Source organism: Tyto alba, unplaced genomic scaffold (genome assembly GCF_018691265.1).
Source record: "Tyto alba isolate M040663 unplaced genomic scaffold, T.alba_DEE_v4.0 Super-Scaffold_48, whole genome shotgun sequence".
NCBI classification, from domain to species: domain Eukaryota; kingdom Metazoa; phylum Chordata; class Aves; order Strigiformes; family Tytonidae; genus Tyto; species Tyto alba.
The window spans coordinates 23,657,104-23,681,429 of NW_024881324.1; the positions used below are offsets into that span (position 1 = coordinate 23,657,104).

The 24,326-nt window shown below is 39.3% G+C and overlaps 1 protein-coding gene across 3 annotated transcripts in view; it reads right to left on the reverse strand.

The window, feature by feature from the left end:
- Positions 1–1,888: 1,888 nt before the first annotated feature.
- The window catches only part of BASP1 (brain abundant membrane attached signal protein 1), a 54,120-nt gene continuing 31,682 nt past the window's right edge, over positions 1,889–24,326 (reverse strand). For all 3 annotated transcript variants that reach the window (XM_042806773.1, XM_032991967.2, XM_032991966.2), the window contains exon 2: positions 1,889–3,515. In XM_042806773.1, coding sequence (XP_042662707.1) covers positions 2,775–3,506 — 732 coding nt within the window. In that variant the 5' untranslated portion in view covers positions 3,507–3,515 and the 3' untranslated portion in view covers positions 1,889–2,774. The remainder of the gene's footprint in view (positions 3,516–24,326) is intronic.

The following is a 24,326-nucleotide window of genomic DNA, read 5'->3' on the forward strand; positions in this document are numbered from 1 at the left end:
AACTGCTGCAGAGGCCACTGGGTTTATCCACACAACCCAGCTGTGGAGCACGGGGGTATTTTTAATTGCCTCCGAGAATTAAAGTAAGACTGCACTCAAGGTTTTCTCACCAGCTTGAAGTATGCCAACCGAAGAAAGCTCAGGGGAAAACAAGGCATGTGTTGATTGACAAACTATTTTAGTAATAGAGATTAAGTTCTATTTTGAACATTATATTGAAAGTGACTGGGTGTGATACCAGTCCAGGTGTGATACTGCTAGTAGGCACATTCACATACCATCCCAGTAAACAGGTTACATACCTACTGTCCATTGGCAGCTGCTTCCAGCCCAAAGGCAGAGCACAGATTTAGTCCCATCAGCTTCGGATCGATTCAGTACAACGTCACCACACAGTACTGCAGGATCCCTGCACTCTTCCTCTCAATCCTGGACTCATCTCATGAAAATTCATGGGGGATCTGTGGACAGAAGTTCTCCCTTTCCAGGACACATCTACACAGGGAAACGATGGCAGAGGGCTCTTACAGATTTGCAGGAAATCCAGAGACTTGGCCACACAAATATGCTGTATACTGTGACAGCTATACGTGCAAAAAGCTTGGTTAACTACTGCAAATGTGTTATCTGCCTGGCCCCTTGCAGTGCTTCAGATACGTAATCTAAAAAAGTTTGCCTTCTTTTTTAAACCAGAGTAGGTGGCTGACCTTCCCCTGTGCAAAATAATACACTTTATTTTGACATGTTGTGCATAAAATTGCCTCCTTCCCATTAAGGATGCAAAAGCTTGATGGTGGTGCAAGACTCGTGTAAGTGAATGACCTGATCTAAACCCAACAGAACTACTCCTCCCTGTTCCAGTAAGCTTTCTATGGGTGCACGACTGCACATCAGTATCCCCAGCACAGTACAGGAACCTTGTATTTCTGAATAAAATAAGGGATAAAAATTATAGAAGTCTGTAGAGTGAATCATCCTCACTGCTTGGAGAGAGAATATGTGAAATAATTCCTAATATTTTTAAAACACCATTCCCCTTATTTACTAAATACAAGTTCACTCATCCCTTTGGTATGTGTATAAGCTGTGTTTCTATTTACAATTGCCCACTTCTATCAGAACTTGTGCTTAGCCTAAAAGCTTATTAATGGGCAAACCAAATATGCTTCTTTAACCAGTTTTGTGAATCCTGGGCTCTGCACTGAAATTATTGTCTGTATCTATTAAGGACACCACTCAGCAGAAACTGCAATTATTCAGCAATTCTGCTGAATAAAAATGGGGCAAACAGGCAAAACTATTGAAAAATCTTGTTTATGCTAGGCTAACCTCTGCTCAGCTACACAAGGTTACCCATATTTGAAATACACAGAACTGACCTTTTCTGGCCAGCTGCAGTTCATCTCCTGCACAATGGCAAGGGGAGAAGAACGAAGTGTATCGTCATGAGGAGTATTTTAATAGGACAAGGATTAAATTTAATTGCCTCATTTTAAAAAATCAGTTTATCAAATCTATTGTCTTACTCCTTGTTAAAACCCAGTCAGCATGCCTCTGGCTCTTTAAAATAGCAAGAGAGCATTTTCTTACATGTTAAGGCAGGCAAAAGCCATTTCTACTTTGCCTGGGATAAAACATATATGAGATGTGCTGTTCATTTGCCACTTCTTCCAACCTCACCTGTGAGTGACTGTGGCTGTTGAAGTAGGAGTTTATGGCAGCATGTTTATTGGATCATGAGGTTGATGGTTCATTCTTTGTCTCTACTTCACTGTAAATAGGACAGCAAACAGCCCCAGATGTAACACTTCTTCTGTAAGTATAAAAATCTCCTTTGCCTAATTCCAAAGGGGTAAAAGTGAAGATTTAATCAGGCTTTAGACTTTCATATTTTTTAAATTATTTAACTTTTATTACTGTTGCACCATTTATACAATTACATATAATTTCAATGCATCCATTGTACATTTTGTTTTTTCATTTGTTTTCCAATGAGTGTGTGTTGGTGTCTGTGACACAGAATGGAAGAGAAACTGGAACTGCAATGAACGCAGACTTTTTCATTTCCACTGACCAATAAACAGAACTACAGGTGCACCCAACCACGGACATGCATTAACTCGTCATGAGAAATCTAGGTAGGCTAAGTAGGATGAGAATGCTTTTTACTCCCAAAAAATATTTGGAGAGGAAGAATTGGAGGATTGGCATTGAGAAATATGTGGACAGCTAAGTGGGTTTTGTCTGAAAGTTGGCATTCATCCACTGCATAAAAAAAATATCAAAATAAGAAAGGCTGTAAATAAAAAAACCACAGAAAATACTGCTTTCATAAAGATCTGATTGCCTTGGCACAAACCTAGTGGGCAGAATCAAACGCATCACTCCCAAACCCCATTACAGAACAAAAAGAAGATTTTGATACATTGGTGGAGTGCATTTACAGCAGTTCAGATACAAAAGATGTGCTGTACTTTCAGACATCCATTTATTTTACTTTTTTTTTTTTTTTTAATCCAGAACTTGTGTCAAGTTGGCAGAAAGTATATTAGATATTTCCCCACAAAAATACTATTTGGATTCTCCCCCCCTCCCTCCCTCCCAACTTGATGGGACATCCTTTTCATTTTATCTCTTTTTTTTTTTTTTTTTTCTCCTTTTCTTTCTGGGCAATACATATTCGTTATTTCAGATCTGAAACGAGTTAGTATAGCTGAAAAAATAAAAAAAAGACACAGGTTGTTTTAAGTGGTTGTTTCAACAGGCTGTCCAGTTTAATCTTGCACTGCTATGGTTTGATCCGAATTAGTCGCTGGAACTTCAGAAGGTTTCGCTTCCTCTGGTGGGGCTGCAGGGTCCGAGGCCTTAGCAGTGGAACTAGGTGCTGCTGTTGCCGCCGTCTCCTTGGAAGAAGGCGCAGCCTCGCTGCTGCTAGGTTTTGAGTCTGAAGCTGGGGCCACTTCACTTTTAGTTTCTTGGGCTGCAGGCGTTGCGGGAGCCTCAGTCTTTTTGGCTTCCCCTTCCTCTTTGCTCTTGTCATCTGCTTTACTGGGAGCTGTGGCTTCTGAAGGCTGGGAAGCTTTTGCATCGTTGCTAGGCTCAGAAGTTTTGGGCGCTTCGCTACTGGCAGCAGGAGCAGAGGCTGCAGTCGGCTCCTCTTGCTTGGCTGCCTGTTCGTTGTTCTTCTGTGGCTCCACTTTTGCATCGACAACAGCCTCTGACTTCTCTGGTTCTGGTTTCTGGGTTTCTTCCTGGGTCACTGTTTTCTCCTTCTCCCCTTCTTTTTCTTCCGTCTTATTGGCAGCAACCTGAGTATCCTTTTCACCCTTCTCCTCCTTGTTGTTCTCCTTCACTTCTGTGGTCTCTGTGGTTTGCTGGGCATCCTCAGCTTCCTTTGGAGTCTCCTCTTCCTCAGCTGCTGCTCCTTCAGCCTTCTTGTCTTTGTCTTTAGCTTTTTCATCATTGACACTGTACCCCTTCTTCTTCTTGCTCAGTTTGCCTCCCATGTTGGAGTTCTGTAACAGAAAAGAGAAGGAGGTGGTTACCCAAAGCCCAGCTTTTATTATGGAGAGAATCAAAATCAAATCAGCTGAGGTGTAAGCAAAAAATTGATGCTGGCTCCTCAGAAAGAGACTACATCAAGTTGGGTCAGACATCATCAGCTGAACACACTAATGCTGCTGAGCACCGCTGCCTCTGAGCTTACGCCCCGCTCAGCCCTGCAGCGCTTCAGCCAGCAAAGCCCCTTCTGCCACATCCCCTCAGGAACAGCCCTTCTCCAAACCCCTCGGACCCTGGTTAGTTTTCAGGGTGGAGGGAGGGAGTAACGAGACGATGGAGGACGAACATACATCATGATCTCTTCTGTCCTCCCAAGAAAGAGCTATAAAAGGTGGAAGTCCGAAAATGCTGTATTTATATTCAGGTTGGGCACAGACTGAACTTGGCTGTCAATCTTGGCATCCATCCCTGGTTAACGCAAAGTCCACTAGCACTCTAGCAAAGACGGTGAACGAGCTTTTTAGTAACGTTTGGAAAAATCAAAGCAAGCCTAGAGTCAGTGAGAAGCTGATGTTCCCTGTGCGACCGAAAACTGCATCTACTCACTCCACTCTCACCCCCTGATACCCCCGCAGCTCCCACGGCAGATACAGCCTCTGTGCAGGGCTGATGGTACCCGGGTGCCAGGAGCACGTGTCTCCTGCACCCAGAGGGGTGCAGACACCACCCTCCAGCAGCCCCAGAAGCAGGAGCCATTCTGGAGAGGGGACATCCCCACGTAGAGTGGCCCACCCAGCCCCTTTCCACCCCTCGGCTCCCGCAGGGCTCGCCGGCCGGGAGCCCCGTGTTCCCGCACACGGCCCCGCCGCAGCAGGATGGGAAACACGGAGCCTGAAACACAGCAAGCCCGAAACACAAGCAGCTCGGTGAGACAACAGAGGCAAACAGGGGCACTTCGGACTGCAAGCTTACATGTGGCACGTGGCATGACGCAATAAAAAATAGGGGGGGCGGGGGGGGGGGGGAAAGAAGGGTGCGTGCTTTGCAGCCTCTGCTCATGGTTTTCAAGCATGACAAACGATAAGGTACACATTTCAGCAGTTTAAAAGATGTTGAGCATGTGTGTAAAGGTATTAGTGTATATATATATCCTTCACGTAGGAGTCTTAACTAAGAATATACAAAATCTTTCACAGTACTTCAAAGCCAACTTTTGACTATTAAAACAGAAGGAGACGTAGGTACATTGGGTCATTAATGAACACGAAAACCTCCATGATTTGCTAAAAATTACACTTCTGGTATTAAAACAAATATATCATTCATACTCAATGTATGGTTAAGAAAAAAAATTTCCCAGTCTCATACTCTTTTAAAATAATAGAAGGTGATTTTTTCAAAGTACTGTCAAACAAATGTTTAATTTAAGAGTTTCTCGAGGGGAGATGAATCATTTTAATTTTCTGTTTTGCAAAGTTAGGTAGACTTACAGGCCCTAGATTTTTCACACACTTGCCAAAATTCTGAGTACAAACCAGGAATAATTCAAATTAGTGCTCATAGAAGACTGAATATTAATTCATTCTAAATACCACTAAGAGCTAGCTGCCTCTCAGTAGATTTTCTGCTAACATGGATACAAGGCCCAGGCACAGACCAACAGCAAACTTTCCACATGTCCTGGGCAAAAATGAGGTCTTATGATCAGCAGAGACCCTTCTGATTTCAGCTCTCAATAAGAATAGCTATTTGCAAATACTGTTGAAGGGTTAGCACACAGCCCTGCAAAATAGCAATGTAATGTTACTGAAACACTACTTTGTTGTCTGAAATTTTATGGGAACCACAGTAAAAGGATTAACTTTCACAGAGTCACAGCTGAACAATCTAATCTCTACCTTCCTGGCAGACACCAGCTTTTTAGGTATTTAGGGCAGGCTATAGGCATTAGTTTGTTATCCGGCAAGTTCACAGTCTTCTTGATACTACATAAATATTGCTCCAGATTATTGGTTTATGTATGGTTACAACCAAATACTTTGAAAGGGCTTTTGCAAGTCAGCAGGATCAGAGATTTACACTGAAGTCATGTGTGCATCCCAGTTTGCAATCCCTAATTAAGCCTGTATTTGTTTCCCAGCAAAGCCCAGATACCGCAAACCCAATTTAATTTGCTGCATCTTCCGTATTTTTCCAGATTTTGCTATTTCATGAGTAGTAGTATCTCACTGCAATTTATATTTTCTTCCACAAAAAGCTTTTAAACTCAGATATCGCTGGCTACTGAATGTGTATGCCAAAGGACCATTAATAAACAGGGAAGAGTGCATATGAGAAATATGGTCCCCAACTATGAAAAGAAATATGCACTGTCTTTGCTCAGAGGTATACTGTGAAAATGCTGTGTCTCAATTTGCATCACAGCCAGCTGGCTCAAGGTACCGGAGCAGAAGATCAGGAAGAGATTCAGAGACTATCATTATGTTCTATTAGTAAATATTTACAGTTACAAATGGACTGTCACCTTCTAGCATAGTTTCAACTACTTTATAACAGAATAGATTTGCTCTTTGTGACACACAATCTCACATCTCCTTATTTAAAAGCCACCTAGATCATCATCATAATAGTTATGCCAGGCTATCATGCAAAAGCACAGCAATCATCAGGGTCATCACCCAGCCCTGCAGGTAGCAATGCTGTGATGTTCCTTTCCCCCTATATCTGAATTACAAATACTTCTCCTCACCCTAGCTCTCCCAAGAACAACATATCTGGGCTCTCCTGTCACATTCTCCTGAAACAGCCCCCACAGGCTCCACTGCCTCGAACAGATGTGGATCTAGTCTTTGGCTCACCTTACTGTGCCTGAAGCACAGCTCTGAACGATCCAGTGCAAAATGTCTTGGGGTGCAGCAGACACAAAACAGACCTTAAAAAATATTTTAAAATTACAACCAGCTATACCTGGAAGAAAAGTAGCGTGTAGATCAAGGCATTTAAACATCTCTGTGTCTGTGCTGGATAGTCTTACAAGGATAATCCTGCCTGGTACCACATGAAAGTGAATCTCAGAGAAATGTCTCACAAGTGAAACAGAGAGCAAAGTGCATTAAGTCATTGAGGTACGTATTCATACGGTGTTAAAAACAATCTGTATTACTACCTACATATTAACACTCACAAGAGTACAGACCTTTTACACACCCACATCCCCCCCAAAAAGGACTCAAGTCTAACAAAAACGAGATACGTTGTCTGTCCCAGTGAGACTGATGGCCCTGGCTCCATTGCTCAGCCTCTCCCGCTCCCCTTGCTTCTTCCTAGCCCCCATAACCATTGCATCGACCTTGTGAATGACAGACCCAGAATAAAAATTTGCCTACAACTATTTACCACACAGGCTAAAACCCAGTACGGCTTCAGTTACTTTCACTACCATTGGCACGCAGTGGTTTTGAACTAGCTCTAGCATCTACCAGCTGAGTGCAAAGCACTTTGTAGGAAGCATGTCCTAAAGGAAGATCCTGGAAAATTTTGGTGCCAAGCATCATTCCTGTAAAATGGCACAGCATCTGATGGCTGTGCCTCTTCCCTACTGGACATAAAAGGGTCCAAAGAGAGACAGTCTAGATGCAGTTTTTATACCAGAAGTTGCAATATAGCACTTCTTTTCAGGGAACTTTGATGAACCAGTTGGCAGACCAGTTCTTCAGAAGAGCAAGGTTAAATGCAACACTTCAAAGTCATAATAGACTTCATCTGCTTCTCAACGTGCCCACTATTCTTTGACTGTATTGCTCTTCTCATGGAAGAAGAAACATATCCAGAGACCACTGTGGAAGACTTCTATAACAGCAGCAAGGATTTCTTCAGTTTCTAAGAGCTGCTGTTCATTATGCTTATCCTGAAATTTCTGTTCTCCTGCAGAAAGGAAGAGAACTGGAGAACTTGCGCAGATATCTTTCTTATTGCATAGAAGAAATAATCTGACTATATTTGTATTACAAAATACTATCTGTAAGAGTCACCTCTTACAGATAATCACCTGTAAGAGCATGTTAAGCACTGCGAAAACTGAATATTTGTGATAATCAGGATTTCTTGGGATAACAGCATCAAAAAAAGAGTTAACGTCCATAAGACAATAATACAGCAGAAAGAAGAACTCAGAACATTTTATATTTTATATCTGAAGACTGAGATAATCTGATGAAGATGAGTCCCTGGAACACAAGCAGCATACCTTTCTAGAGTTTGGGAAAATAAATATTATTTTTAAGTTTCATATTTCATATTATGCTTCTATATTGAAAAAGTCACTAGAATTAGACTTACTATCTCTCTCTTCTGTCAGTAAAGATTTGTCTTCCCAATTAGATTTCTTATGTGCTTATAAATTTTCTAAACATTTAATTTAGCATACACTTTCATATCCCATGAAAAGGTCTGGCTATTACAAGAATGGACTTGCTATCACCCTCATTATCAGTAGAGAGAATAGTGCACAAGGAAAGGACAAAAACACAGATACCACCTGTGTAGTCTGACTGCCAAAGCTAAACTTCTAAAGCTCCTGTTCAGCTTCATGCGAAGTTTGGGGAGCCCAGACCACCTCCAGAAAAAACAGTTCAGGAAGACATTAGGTATCTTCTGAAATTCCACTGCCTTCAGCGTAATGTAGGCACGTGCAGTGGGTCAGGCTAAAGTAGCCCTTGCACAAGCCTGTTCCCAGGCATGCGTTATCTCACATCGCCTGCAGACAAAAGCTGTAAAATGCACATCCCTCCCAAGGCAGGGTTTCAACACTCCAAATCAAAGGAAATACCCAGAAACTGCCCCACCCCCCCAGTTGCTGAAAACAAATAAAAATATATTGAAGAAAACATTACACCTCTGTACCTCATTGAAGTACTCTACAATGCTGCTTAAAGAGAAACAACCAATTTTTTATAAAAGGACATATATAGGAACTTAAGGGCACAAGAAATTTCCAGACACAATTTTTGAAAGATTTACTGAAAGGCAAAAAAAAAAAAAAAAAAACCCAAAACAAAAAGAACTTACTACTTCTCAAAATATGCAGTACAATTTCATGCTTCCCATTACACACACACACACACACACTCTCCTACCTCACCAGCCTAGGTCAATCAGTTTACCAAGTTAACGTCAGAAAATGTCTGTAGCATATCCCTAGATAGGATTAGACTTGCTAGCCTTGCCTTTTAGCAAAATAGCCATTTTTTTTCTGTTCTTCCTCAATTATTCTCACACATTTTACTTTTCCTCTGATGTTACTTGGAATTCACAGGACAGAAATGATAGCTCTCACTCAGGTTCAAGCCTCTTCACAAATCAGTAGTAGTGACCTTTTTTTCTTTTTCTTTTTCTCTTTCCTTTTCTTTCTTTTCTTTTCTTTTCTTTTCTTTTCTTTTCTTTTCTTTTCTTTTCTTTTCTTTTCTTTTCTTTTCTTTTCTTTTCTTTTCTTTTCTTTTCTTTTCTTTTCTTTTCTTTTCTTTTCTTTTCTTTTCTTTTTCTTTTCTTTTCTTTTCTTTTCTCTTTTCTCTTTTCTTTTCTTTTCTTTTCTTTTCTTTTCTTTTCTTTTCTTTTCTTTTCTTTTCTTTTCTTTTCTTTTCTTTTCTTTTCTTTTCTTTTCTTTTCTTTTTTCTTTTCTCTTTTCTTTTCTTTTCTTTTCTTTTCTTTTCTTTTCTTTTCTTTTCTTTTCTTTTCTTTTCTTTTCTTTTCTTTTCTTTTCTTTTCTTTTCTTTTCTTTTCTTTTCTTTTCTTTTCTTTTCTTTTCTTTTCTTTTCTTTTTTTTCTTTTCTTTTCTTTTCTTTTCTTTTCCTTTTCTTTCCTTTTCTTTCTTTCTTTTCTTTTCTTTTCTTTTCTTTTCTTTTCTTTTCTTTTCTTTTCTTTTCTTTTCTTTTCTTTTCTTTTCTTTTCTTTTCTTTTCTTTTCTTTTCTTTTCTTTTCTTTTCTTTTCTTTTCTTTTCTTTTCTTTTCTTTTCTTTTCTTTTTCTCTTCTCTTCTCTTCTCTTCTCTTCTCTTCTCTTCTCTTCTCTTCTCTTCTCTTCTCTTCTCTCTTCTCTTCTCTTCTCTTCTCTTCTCTTCTCTTCTCTTCTCTTCTCTTCTCTTCTCTTCTCTTCTCTTCTCTTCTCTTCTCTTCTCTTCTCTTCTCTTCTCTTCTCTTCTCTTCTCTTCTCTTCTCTTCTCTTCTCTTCTCTTCTCTCTCTTCTCTTTTCTCTTCCCTCCTCTTCCCTCCTCTTCCCTTCTCTTCTCTTCCCTTCTCTTCTATTTTTCCCTTCCCTTCCCTTCCCTTCCCTTCCCTTCCCTTCCCTTCCCTTCCCTTCCCTTCCCTTCCCTTCCCTTCCCTTCCCTTCCCTTCCCTTCCCTTCCCTTCCCTTCCCTTCCCTTCCCTTCCCTTCCCTTCCCTTCCCTTCCCTTTCCCATTTCCTCTCTTTTACTTCTCCTTTCTCCTTTCCTACTTGTTCTGTTTTCCTTACGTTTCATATCAGCAGCGATGGCAACCAGCTGTCCTACAGTCAGGTGGGTTGTGGTGCTGGTGCGAGGGAAGCAGCAGGGAACACGCACCGGACCACTTCTCCTTCCAACGAGGTGCTGAGGGTGGCACACAGCTGTGCCCCCAGGGGCCGGGGGGGTGGCACACAGCTGTGCCCCCAGAGGCCAGGCACCTCGTCCAACGCCACACCCGCAGGGCTGTGAGCCACACACCGCCTGCACGTGGCACTTGCACATATCGGAGGGTAACAAGATGCTAGTTCATTAGATGCGCACAACAGAACATGGCCTGTGGTCTCCACATGCCCTGGTTGCTCAATCCAAGACCTTAACACTGAAGAATTTGGTGTGTTGATTGCTGTGGGACACGAGACACACAATAACAAACTGGGAACATCTCAGCTTGGCACCTGTGCTGTTTCCTTCACAGGCCACAGGAAATTTTTTCTCCTTCTCTCAGCATGCGCACAGTCCTGCAACTACTGTGCCACCTTTCCTTCTTCCAAAGACTCATGAATCTCAAGATTTAGTAAAGGAGTATAGAGTAAAAGAACAATGAATGTTTAAAACACAGAAATTGGGTTCACTTGATTTTCTAACCTTGATCTTTCAAAGAAGCCAATTCTAATTTTGGTACTGACCTATTTTCTTTTAATATGTAGCCAATAAGGGAATTCTAAGAAACCTTTGTCAAGCCTAATGGTTTAATTCTCAGCCAGATTTCAGTTCTCTTTTCCTCTGGTGAGAAGTAGAATACATTTGATGCAAATTTATTTCAAAAAAATAAAAAATAAGAACTTCAATTTTTATATTGTTTTAGAATTTCTGGGGACACACAAAAATGGGAAGAATGATGTACTTTTACTAATACTGGCCATTTGTCGTTAACATATCTAAATTATGATCACTGGTATTAGACTCCAATTATGAGAGATAGTAATTTAAGCAAACTGCAGGCCGATCTAAAATTGTGCCTGGCTATTTAAGAACCTGTACATGAGTAACTGCTTCATTTGAGAAGCATAACTCCTAATAATACAGAAAGTTATCAGAAAAGTTAATAATCACATGACAATTATTTTGAGAGCAAATTTTAAAGTTGTACCTGAGATATTACTAAAGATTTATGTGAAATACTTGAGCTCTGAGGTATGTGTCAATTCATCAATTGGGTACCTATTTTTCCAAGAACAGAACAGGAATGAAGACCAGCCATTTCATTACAGGCAAAGGTTTTGCCAAAATTATCAATTCATTTAGCATCAACCTGAAACCACAAGTACTTTGTATGTATAATTCTTCTTCTGTAATTCCTGTGTGGAAAAAAAAGCTACATAGCTAGGCAGAATTTCTAAATAAAAATAAAATGTATCCATTATTTGATCAAAGAATGATGAAGATTTTGTGGGTTACGTTGAAAGTAACTATGGAAGACTTTGGACTTGTGTCCTCCTGCCCTGGAGGACTGTACAGCTGACAAACCTGGAGACACATAGTGACTGAAGATCCACTACCCAGTCTGACCCTGGTCAGACACCAGCACTAGTTTAGGTGTAGGAGACTCTGCAGAAACAAATACATCAAGGTACTGCCTTATGCAGTCCCTGCACGTGTCACCCCATATTGAAGCCACTGAAGGGAAGGACTGGCCTGTGTGCTGCTGGGCCGCTCTGTAGGAGAGGGCTCATTTCTTTGAGATGATAAAGCCTTAGCTTCTCCAGCTACAAAGCCATCTTGCAGAAAATATGAGCAGGACAGGGACAAGTTTTGCCTTCCCGAGACAACCACAGCATGGAAGAAATGCTCTGCTGCGTGCGAACTCCCTATCCACCCCAGCCAAGGCTGAGCTTTGTAGGCAGAGATAACATCTTTTATTAGACCTGTTAATATGGATAGAAATATCATCCCTCTTCTCCTTAGACGATTGTCTACAGCTGATCCATTCTGGTGTTAGCATTATATGATACTTTCCTATTGCTGGTTTCAAATCAGAACCACACTGGTTTGCCACAACTGTTTGTTTTTTTCTTTTTTTTCCAGTGATTCAAGACAACACTGCATTGCCCAGCAGCGCAGAAACAATTGCCAGTGCCTCCAGTTTCATCCCTGGCAGCTCCTGGAAGCCTGTTTTGCATTGTTTACAACAGAAACACAAGCCATATTAAAAACTGAGCAACACAGACGAAGTATAAAATAGGTTAGTTTCACAGTGCAGTGTATGTGCTGCTCAGCCTTGCGTTCAGTTCATCCAATGTTCTCATTGCTTAAATTAAAAATGCTGCCATCGATTTCTATTTGCCTCACCTGCCTCGTTCAGCCTACCAGCCTTCCTACAGACTTGATACCCAGCTCATGCTCAAAACATTTCTCCTACATTCAGATTAGCTGCATATGTTCTTTTTGTTGAGTAATAAAAGCAGCTTGCAGACATGCTCATGCAGGTACATACATGCAGCCAAAAGTCAGCCTGCCCCAGACTGAGATTTTAATCACACTATTGTTAGGCACACGGCTGGAAGGGGAAACTCTGCTGTAAACACCTGTTTTGCAGAGACTAAGATTAATTTTACAAGAACACCTCTTGTAGCAACAGTTTGCAGGCTTCAAAATAACCCGAAAGACTAAGCCAAAAATATAAGCCTCCTTCTTATTCTTTCTAAATTGCCACATCACTTTGGGGTTTGTGCATGACTCCCCAGGAAGCAGTTTAATACATATTTTACACTAGCCAGAGTTTTCTAATCTGTATCCTAGAATTAAATTCCTAAAAAAGAAATGATATAAATTTCAGAGGTGGTTATTGCCCACATCTTTCAAACTGTTCAGGTCTCAGGAACGTGCACAGCTGAGGGTGAGGCAAGATTCCACACATATTATTCCAATTATGGCCAGCCACTTTTTGCCTCTCTCAAAAACTTAAGACACCACCACCGTGTCTAATTACAGAAACACACAAGGTGATAAAAGCCTAGATAATGGGATGATTTCCTTCTCATTCTCATTTTGTTTGAATTTTGTCCCTCCAGCATTATCTCTATCGTGAATCTCAATACCTCAAATATGCTTAGCTTGCACACCCTTGAACTGTTTTGAGTGCCTCCAAAAGAGACACTCCAAAAATGTAACAGTCAGATGCTAGTACGAAATGAAAACATTAGCCTCCTCGACACTACAATCCTAGTGGAGAGCACATGTGGGAATACCTCATTCCTGGAGGGACTGCACATTTGGAAAGGGAATTTTTACAAGCTTAACACCTATAGCTTGTATTTCTTTACCCTCATCCTGAACAAAGAACATACAGTATGAGGCACATGAAGAGATTTCAAATTCATGCCTTCTGTACCAAAAAAAAATTATTGTACAATCCTCATTTACATGTTTTCTTCAATAGCAAAATTTCTTGGTTACTGTTTGCATAAATAGTAAACTTACCTGCCATTTCCTTAACAAGGACGTGAAGAGTCACGTTCACTTTTTGAAAAAGGCCTTAGGGTATTTAACTAGGGAACTGTCACTGGAGAGAATTATTTATGGGGATCTAGATTTACATTGTATCTGTTTAACATTCCACACTTCAAAAAAATGTAGTACTTAATGCCCATTTAACTGCTCAAACTAGTTTTAATCAAACTTCAGACATTCCTTAGAATATAAATTACAGTATGCTATAAGAAATGCATACCTTAACTTTGAAATCTTGGACATACCAGTTTTATTTTTAAAATGGATTCTCCAAGTGACTGCTAAATTCTTCAGCATTTTCCTTTCCCATCTCTAAGCTGCTCGTGGTGCTGCTCACTGGAAGAAGCACTGGGCATACACCCTGGTTATAAAAACACATCTTATAGGTAGGACCAGGACTTAACAGACAGCTCGGACCTGTGATAGATCATGACAATCCTTAGACTATGTTTTTTTCTTCTTCTGTTTGCATGACAACTTCACTACAGGCAATGAAACCCCATTTATAATTATGAACCAAATCCAATTCTCAATTTTGTTTTTCTTTTCTAAATACCAGCCACATGTACTGCAGTGCACCATTTCTGACTGCAGCACGTCACCCCACAATTGCACCACAGAAAGAAGGAAAACAGGGAAGCAAGACCAGCTGCCAGCCACTCGATGCAGCACCCTCCACTGCATTGTGTGCCAGGGTGTCCATGAGAGCAGTGCAAGAGCTTCCTTCCAAAATACACAATATCTAGTTTACTCAGCAAAACAAAAGATTAGCTATTTAAATTAAGTATTTGTTGTTGACTTCTTTATTCCATTACCTAACTACTAAAGTATAATAAGATTTAGGATCTAGTTAACACATTCTCTATCTGCTTTTAGCTGTTTCAGCTTTCTACTAAGATGCAGCAACAGCTTTTCTCTATTTTTCCTCAAAACGAAATGATTGCAGATCCACTTGATGCTCCAGGAGGTACCGCAGCTTCAGGTCTAGACATCAGAAGAGGTTGGTTGATTTTTAAAAAACACTCCCAGTTCTATTCTCTCAAATCTCCATCACAGAATATGCAGCTGCTTCGGTTACTGGTGATGTGCCCACCTTCCCAATAACCTTGGCCCTGAACACCACAGCAGCATTCCTCAGAAATTAAGGTATACGCAAGAGTCATAGGACTAAACCAATTTCATCCTCCAGTTAATACACAACTGCTAATGACAGTTAAATTAGTAATTGAAACGTTATTCTGAAAATATCCACAAGTTTAACATTGCATGAGAAAGCTGAGTACACTTACATCTTTAGGAGTTTATTACACATCACGCCTCTGGTGGAATTTAACCTCCTGCAAGCAACCAACACGAAACGCACTTACCACCTCAGCAGCACTTACAGGATATTTTACACCAAATTCCTGAAGAGCTGCTGCATTTCTCCTTGGAATAACAACTTTTGACTTTTAGTCTTGTGGGTGAAGTTTCATTTTAAATGAAAAATTCTGTACTGAAGTCAATGTATACAAGTCAAGTCATGTTTTGCATAACATCAAAACCACCTATAATTAAACCCTGCAAGACTTTGGGCTGAATTACAAGTATTTTTCATGTTGTTAAGAAAAAACTCCTCCTCGTGACCACAGTATCAGTGTCTGCACCTTATCAGCTCTCAGCTTCTCACAGCTCTGTTGTAATAGTGTCTTGTAGTAAAGACATGCTCAAAAGAAATGAGGAAAATGTAAGCCCAGATGCTCAACATATTGAAAAACTTTTTGCATTCATTTTCCTGGACAGTGACTCGTGCCATATACATTTTCTACCAGGCTGTAGTTTGGTCTATTATATTAAGTTTGTCACTTTGTTCATTCTCACTTCCTGGTTCTCACATTAGCACAATATGTGTTTTTTAAAAACACAGTACATTTAACACAAAAGAAAATCTCATGTTCCAGACTTTCTTTTTTGATCTTATTTAGAACGCATGTTTATACAGGATTTTTACTTTTTTTCCCTTCCCCCCCTTCATTTTTTAAATAAAGTGTTACATTCAAACTACCAGGCTTACCAGTTTCACTTTAGTCACTGGGGAAGGATTATCAAAATAACATGGAACTGGTACACAACAATCACTGGCAAGCAAAGAGCATTAAGCAGCTGATTTCTATTTGTGTCTTACAAATATCTCTCTCGATCTTTTTCACCACTATTCATTTACAGTCCTCTAATGGCTGTTCAAAATATCAAGACATCTTATGCAATCTTTTATTAAGACTGGCAATGTTCTCCAAAATTTGAGAAATGAGAGCTGCGTTTCTTGACCCAGATGAAGAACCATAGGTATGCATCAACGAATGCTGTCATGTGGAGCCTGTCATACTCCCTCAGTGCCACGTTTTGGCAATAAGCTAACACATATTCAGAGCGTCCATAGATGGCTGAGAGGAAAGAGGCAGAGTTTGCTTTTTGGTTTCAGTGGTGCAAACTGACAGAGGGGGACTGCAGAATCAAACCAATCTATCAGACAGTTTTGTCTTGTGTCCCAACATGATAATGGTTTGCTTTGAGAAACCCGCTTTGAAAATGTAAAGTGTTTCTAATAATCCCAAAGAGCTGTGCCAGACAATAAGCCATATAGGCAGTTAGATATGTCACCTTGGATTCAAGACTCCAGATCTTGATTGATCGCCTGAGTTTCTTTCAGACATCTTCACTGACCGTACCTTCTCTTTTCTTTTTCTTGGTTTTGGTTCAGGTTATATTGAGATGGCTGCTCAGCTCTTCTAGAGGGAAGGTTACATAAGACTGGAGGCTAATAAGTCCATTTGGCAAGATACAAAGTGAGCTGCTAGTGCAATCCATAAATTGCACTAAGAGTTTTATGTTCAAACCAGGCAAGACAGAAATCCGATTTAATAATTACTCAGCCAGAACCATTCCAAGCTAGCAGCTACCCAAAAGGCAGAACAAACAATGCAGCAGGAATGAAATGAAAACTAGAAATCGGGAAAGGTGATCGGGTGCATATCTCATTTCAATAAAATACCTTGGGTTTCTTTTCCATTTAAGTATCAGTAGGAAATCTGTCCATTCTAGAGCTATCAAATTTAAACTCACTAAAAGAAAACAGAAGAAAAATAACTTTGCAGGGATAGCTGTGGAGTTGGATGTAGTCCCTTTCCCTCCCCCTCACCTGAGCTCTGGCTTTCATTTTGGGTCAATGAATGTAATTAATACCTAATATGGCCACAATTCAATTTCTGCAGTTCAGAATGCATATCAATTGCTTTAGATTATATTACGTTTGATGTAGACTAGCCCTCCATCGAGGCTGTATGTATGCCAGTTCACAATTTTGGTCAGCTCAGACCATGTAACAGAAAAGAGCTTACTTTCTAAGTCTCACATGCTGTACAAAAAGCTATTTATAGAGAGTCACTCCTTCAGTTTAAAGAGCTTTCAACCCATGGCTGTTTGAAAAATTATTTATTCTAACCAAAGAAGGCAGGCAGACATCAATATAAAGTATAACTAAGCTATTCCAGGATTAAAATGAGAGAAGTCTAACAAAGCAATGGAGACTTAAGAAATATGGAAAATTGGTTTTTGTTTTTCAAGACAGAGCCATAAATAAAAAGAAGAACACCACTAGAAAGGTTCTGTTAGCTCTTTCAGCACTAACACTTTTCAGCAGTAGCCCATGTTTCAAACCAGCACTGGGGCCCCATTTTGCTCTCCCCCATACTGGCACGTATACGGAATCCATCCGTGACCCCATGGTGTCCACATTTGAGAAGGAGTAAGAGGATAACGATTCATTTTAATGCCATTAGCAGAACACAGCTGCCAAGATTCCTGACCATAACTGTCTTTTCTAGAGGTTTTTGTGTAATCCGTTCTCCTGGCTGGTGAAGCAACAATGGTCAGACTGAGCAACGCTTCAATTTGTTTTCCTTTCCAGAGTATGTGCCTCTGCCCTTCTGCCTCAGCTCTGGCTCCCAGGGTTCGGCAATTAATTTACTTGAGAGGTGGGGAGAGAGAGCTGTGCTTTGTAAACTTTAAGATGTTGGCTGTCACAATCCAAGAATCATTCAGCTCTGCAGAAATCCTGTACACAGTTCTTCTCGCTGCAGTTTTCTGGATAATCCCCCCACATGCACAAGTTAAGTGCTAAATTCACACATTCCAGACAGGGGGGCCAGGTCTAAATATGATTCAAGTGCATAGAAGTCTCATATCTGTATTTGGAAATATTTTCAAAGTTCTCATGCTATTTCAGAAAATGTTAAGTGAGCCAGTATCAAGAAATATGTCTCAAGAAACATATCTATTTTAAGAGTATTTGCAACTCCAAATCTTCATTGAAGTCTCTTACCTACCACAATCTCTTACTTTCTTGTATTTCTTTTATTTTTAATCACAGGTGACTGATCAGCAATACCACAGTTAAGCTTATTCTATGATTTATACATAGAACAGAATAAAAAATATTTTTTCCATAAATGGCCAATTTCACTGCTCGCTTTCAGTTCAGCAATTCTTCACTATAAAAGGGCAAGTCTTCTATTTAAGGTATTTATTAGCTTTTGCAAATGAATGATTTAAAAAAGGTTTATTTTCAAAGTCTATTCTGTGTGAATATATGGGGCTAAAAAGAGGTGTCCTTTTATGCCAGTTGCCAGTGTCTGCAAACTTCTCTCATGTCACACACTTCTGACAGAATCTGACATGAGCCACTTCATTCAAACACAGAAATCAAATGCAGAAAGAATTATTCTCTTTATTCAGGACAGCTTAGATAAAGAATGCAAAACTACCATCGCACTATTACATTTTGTCATACCCTGACATTCACACCGAGCTTCACATATGAAGCCTGTCCCAGCTCTGCACCTTTCTGCAAGTCTAAAGGACTAACCACATATTCCTAAAATCACAATACGCTCATTTGGAGCGGGAGTAACCTTCTCCAGGTGAAATTGCCATTCCAGAGCAGTGAGACACTATCCCTTGCTTTAAGCTTCTGGGAGCTGTCATAGCATGAAGCATACCATGGTAAAAATGACAGATGAGATCTTCCCTTCCAAAGCCCAAACGCAGACACATATTACCACAATAAAACTAACACGGTACAAAATCATGAGAATATCTCCCCCTGTTTTCGGGGGTTCACAGCAGCCTGGGGTTGGAGGCGGCAGGAGCACAAAACCTACTCAATCTTCCAGTTGCTGTTGCACGGAAGGCCACCTTATTGCAGTGCGACTTCACTGTTTGCAAAACGGGATAATATAACTTTTCCTCAGAAAAGTTCTGCCTGATGCCCACAGGTGCTGCAAAGGGTTGGAGATAGTTTTCCTCATTTTGAAAAGCCAACTCGTTTCGTGTGACTTCTTCACCCCAAATCTCTGTTAGAGAAGGCTGTTTTTCCACATATTGGCACTGTACTGAATTACTGTTTCTGAAGCTTGCCATTATATCGCACATAATAGAATAGCACAACGAGCAAGCTACTCATCTTGATTTTACAGTACTGTGCTAATATTGTAATTGGGAGCTGCAGAACATCTCTGAACATTTTCAAGTAATGCTGAAAGCTCCTTCTGGAACTAAGCTCCTTCGCATTTATGCCTCTAGGCTGAAAACATCTTTACATAGACATTTTGATTTATAGTTCCAAATATGCACATTTCACTCAGCTGCAGTTCACTTGATGAAAAGGATTTTTTCTCAAGCTAAGAAAGCTCAGGTGTATCCAGCTGGATAAAGATAAACCTACTACTTGGTAGCCATCTTATTGCTTTATCAAAGACAGATGTTAGAAAACAAAGTAATTTTGCTTAAAGAGAATATTGTGAATGCTTGAAAAACTATGATAAACCCCTTTTAAACTGCTTTCATTAAGTTTTCAGGTGTTGGACTAACACATCATGGTCAGCACTATGTTTAATCTATGCTTATTAATTAGAGGCATGTCTTTAAAGGACAGCCTTTTTAGGAGTAGTTATTCAAATTTGAACAGATGAAAGAGGAAGATCTAAACTGGTTCACTAACTTTCCAAGACCTTTTTAAAGATTACACAAGTTTGAAAGTTCTATTTGTCACATACTGCAGAAGCTGACTTTCCTACCTACAGATCTGAGCTGTAGCAACTACATTATTACAGTCATAGAAAGACATGCAAATTAGAAGTGTCATCCTGTAATGTGCGATTAAACGTCAACTAGATGTAGCAACATGACACTGCAGGAGATGATGCTCAACAGAGCAGGATACGAAAGGATTATCTGCAAGGAATGGCAGGAATTGGCGATTTGAAGGGTGACAAGTTTAGGTAAATTCCCCTCAGTATCAGCATTTCCACACTGCCTACTCAAACTATTCAGTATTCTGGAGTTTCAGAAGCCTTGGTAAGTAAATTAAGATCAGTGGTGCAAATTTGGCCAGGTAATTAATACCAGGGTAATGAAGAACAGCCGTGTCCGTCTCCGTTCTTAGTACCTGCACCACGGGGCGAGTGGCTACAAAGGAGAGCACTGCAGGCTCAGAGTCACAGACTGAGTTTATGAAACTCCAACTTTGTACCCATTGACTTTGATGTAATTTTTTGTTATTGCACATTTTGATGTAATTGGTTTTTTTTTTTTTTTATTGAATAGATGAAGGGCATGCACATGTTGTTACAGGGACTTCTGATTCCATGCAGGTTACATCATGGCAATTATGTAAACATGAGGCTTTTGAGAAAAGTTCCTATCAGTGTCCATTGAGCAGGTTCACAACCTATTTATAGTCACTGGTTGGAAAATAAATTTATCTTAAAGCAAAAAAAAAAAAAGGGTTTAGATGAATTTCAAAAATAAGAATAATTTCCATGTAAAAAGTTCAAATAGATGTTACAGAGGAAGAAAAAAAAATATGAAGAAGGGTTTTTTACTTTTAAACTAAAAGAAAACTATTTTCATTATCATATTTGTCATAGGCCAGTCAGGAAAAATGCTATGTGTATCAAAAAAGCTTAAAAATCCTAGTCTGAGAAAGAAGAGAGGTTAAAGTAACTAAATAATATGGGATCGTATCCATATGACATTCAGTTTCAATTGAACTCAGTTCCTCTTGAACTCTTATATTTGTAAATTCTCAGCCCATAATTTTATCATAACCTCAGAGTATTTGGAATTATTTTTAAAGCATCAGCTCTAGTATTTATTACAAAAATAATCTAAGATTTCATTTCTAATACTCATTTTAGAAAGAAAAGTCCTGAAAGAGTGTTAAACCCAGAAGACATTTTTTGTCTCATGGTTTCTTATGACATCATTCATTCTAAATGCTTAAGGCTGAAAACACTGCATGCTTGCAAGGAGAGGAAGGTATCTGAAACATTCATTTAAAAAATGAATGTCAATTTATTTCAGTCATTCATACCTGTTAGCCTGGTATTCAGAGAAATTCAAGAAACACAAGAGTTCTTTAAAACTACTTTTAAATTTGTGTGAGTGTTTCTTCTCAGCATGCTTTGTTCTGACAAGTTAACTTTACATATTCAGGAGTCAAAATATCTAGCACCATTTGAAATAAACCTGTTAAAGGAGTGTACAACAAGGCAACAGAGAAGACAGAAGAACTGTGGCTGGAAAAGAAGAGAACTGAGTCTATGGTAACTGTTATGTCAGGAGTGCAGAGATGGGAGTCTGCCAAAATCAGTACAGGTAGAGAAAGGAATCACTCCCAACAATTTGTTCATTTGAACCTACATGGAGAATCTGAAATTGTCCTAAAAATTTTAATAAACTTTAAAATGAAAAAGTCAAGAACAATTTTGTTGTCTACAAACTAGCTACAGTGCATCACTGCAAGATGATCTATGCTATTAGCTCTCCATCTACTGAGCTTCTGCAGTGTTTTGACATAAATTCCTTTGCTCGTTTGTACTTAACTGATATTTTTATTTCTCTGAGTGCTTTTCCAGCTGGAACACTATAACAATAATTTTATTTTATTTATGTTATTTATAGCATAGAATTAATCCACGAATGAAAACGTGGGAATTTAAATTGTCTGCCTGTTAGGCCATTTCAGCTGTTTTGCATGGATATTTTTGATCATCTTTCTTCCTATCTATCTCATTCCTATTTTTAGTGACTGGCAAATAACTATTTTCTATCAGGCTAGACTGAAATAAAAGCAGTTCTAAAACTTGTTCAAAGTAATGTGGTGATATTATCTGCTATACCAAGTAATTCAGATACAAATCAATGTGCAATTTCAGTACTGCTGAAGAGATGGGAATTTCCTCACTTATTTTTAAGTTCCAAATTCTATTTTTGTGAGTTACATTTTCAAAATTCAGTTAAGTGTTCTTGAGAGATTTTTCCTTATGATCTTTCCCTGAAAGATAACTGTAGGTAACAGTGCAAAGCAAGAACTCAGTCTTTACAAAATGCCATCATCATTAAGAATAATTTTGCAGTTTCACTCGAAGAACTACAAAGTAATGCTTAGAAATGCTAAACAAAAGTTAATCTGCAATGACTGACTGTAATTCAGTACTTTCAAATGAGTATTAAAATACTAAATTTTATATTTAGGATAGTGAAATTTAGCTGGGATCTTTGATCACATCTCTAGCATTTGCCAGTACAATTCTCATTCAATAAAAAACAAGAAGAGAGACAGCAAGACTCCAGCACTGTTTGCTAGGCTTAGAAGCTGGATCAAAGAATACTGAACCAGAGGCCCTGAAACCAGTTGGCTTTGTTGAACCTCACATTCAACAATTTTTTTCAAAAATCAAGTGTTTCATATGCAGCCCAACTGTATGACATCTACAGTTACTCGAATATGATCCTCGGTTGCCAGAAATATGCTCATATTAGCAAGCAGAAGCTGGAAAACATTAGTATCGATGGTAAACCTGGATGGCTATCAGTATCTGCAAGCTAATAGCCAAAGGAGTATTACAGTTGTACATGGCCACCTGCCTATACAGATTGAGAGCTATTGACTCTCTTCTCAACTGAGTGTCACCCTCCTCAGGCAGCTTTAATGACTTTAAAACATTGTTTAGAAGGTTATTGAAAGCATATTCTTTACATTTGAAAGGTACAATACCATTTCCCCACTGTAAATTGCTGAGATTTACAGCCTTCCCTTGACTATGCACCTCAGCACAACGCCGTGGAGCAGAATGCACCACTGGGCTTATGAAGACTTGGCGCAGGTGATTAAGCATGTGGAGCAAAAGTCTTAATGCTCAGCTGCAAAAACATGCAACAGTTAATTAAATATTTGACTACATCAGGATGAAATTAAAATCCTGACTTCCCATTAGCACTCTGTAACTCTACCTTGGACTAATGTCTAAGACAACCTAAAGTCCTGTCTTCCCTCATGTGACATTATCAAGAATTTGATCATTCTGGTAATAAATAGACAGGAGTAGAGAACAACAGTAACTTTATGCACATACACATTCTTGTGTTAAAAAGAGAGACGTTAGTCCCTGACTACATTTAAATTTACCAGGAAACAAAGTCTGGAGTCTGTAAAAAGGTAATAAGATCTGGGGAAAGGGTGTTCTTTCCCCTTCTTATTTAATACTGGAAAGGCACAAAAAAAAAAAAAAAAAAAAAAAAAAAAAAAAAAAGGCACAAAAAAAAAAAGTAAATGTCACTCTACAATCCCATTCAGGGGGATTTCCCTGGGCCTGTCAGTCTGTGCTCATTTTCAATCAATGGTTATCCACAGAAAATGGGCATGCATCACAGAGCTGTTTATTTTCCATTTAACACCCCACCTGGAAAGATCAGCCATCTTGCAGCTCTGAAGGGCTCCACGCTCCCTTGCTGATCTTGCTAAGGTTTGAGAGACCACCAGCACTCAAGGGTGCTATGCAGATTTGTAGGCACTGTGGGCTGAACAACCAGCCACAGCCTGAAACATCAATATCTAGGTGAAGACACTTCCATACAATTACTGTACAAACAACTCCAAGCTGTTACTTTTGCTCTTGGAGCATGATATTGCGGGGAGGTTTCTATAACACTAATAAGATTCACTCTCAGATCAGGTACTAACATAAATTTTGTACATTAGCATCATGGAGGTTATTAATCCTGTCCACCTAAATCCTCCCAAGATATAACGTTTCAATTCTACTTTAAATGTAAAAAGAAAAAAAAAAAAATATGCAAGCAATCCTGACACTTTTTTCCCCTAAGAAGCTGCAGGATTTTGCATCTCAACTGTAAGTAACTAATCAGTATCATTGGGCCACAGTGCATAGCAGACCTGAGTCTGAACAACCTGTACTTGCTATATACATTCTGTGGAAAAGGGGCATAAAAATTGTTAAACAGTTCTTCCAATCTAGGATATGCTTTAATTCTTTTCTAGAGCAGTGCTTTAGATCTCAAAAATATTAAGGCACTAGGGAATTGATCTGGACATTACAAGCATAGTTGCCAAGAAAAGCTCATGTGTAAAATCTGAGAGTTGAAGGTACTGAGAAAAGTTAAAACATGGATTTAAACTAAGACCACTTGCTAGAACGTGAGCTACTGAAGTGCAAGGAATTATTGCAATTCAGAAAATTAAGTTACTCACTGCCATTGTCCATACTGAGCGTGGTCTGACTGCAAATGTGTAGCAAGGAAAGGTTACTAAACTGGTCTTTATGCTTTTCTGATTATTCAAATGTAGTGTAAGTACCTGACAAATTGTACACATCTTTTCAGCCTCTAGGATTAACAGTCATTTTAGGATGCCACTGATTATTTCTGAGATCAATTTGTGTAAATGTTAAAGACTGAAACTGCTTTTATGTCCAACAGAGTTTGCAAAAAAAAGGGGA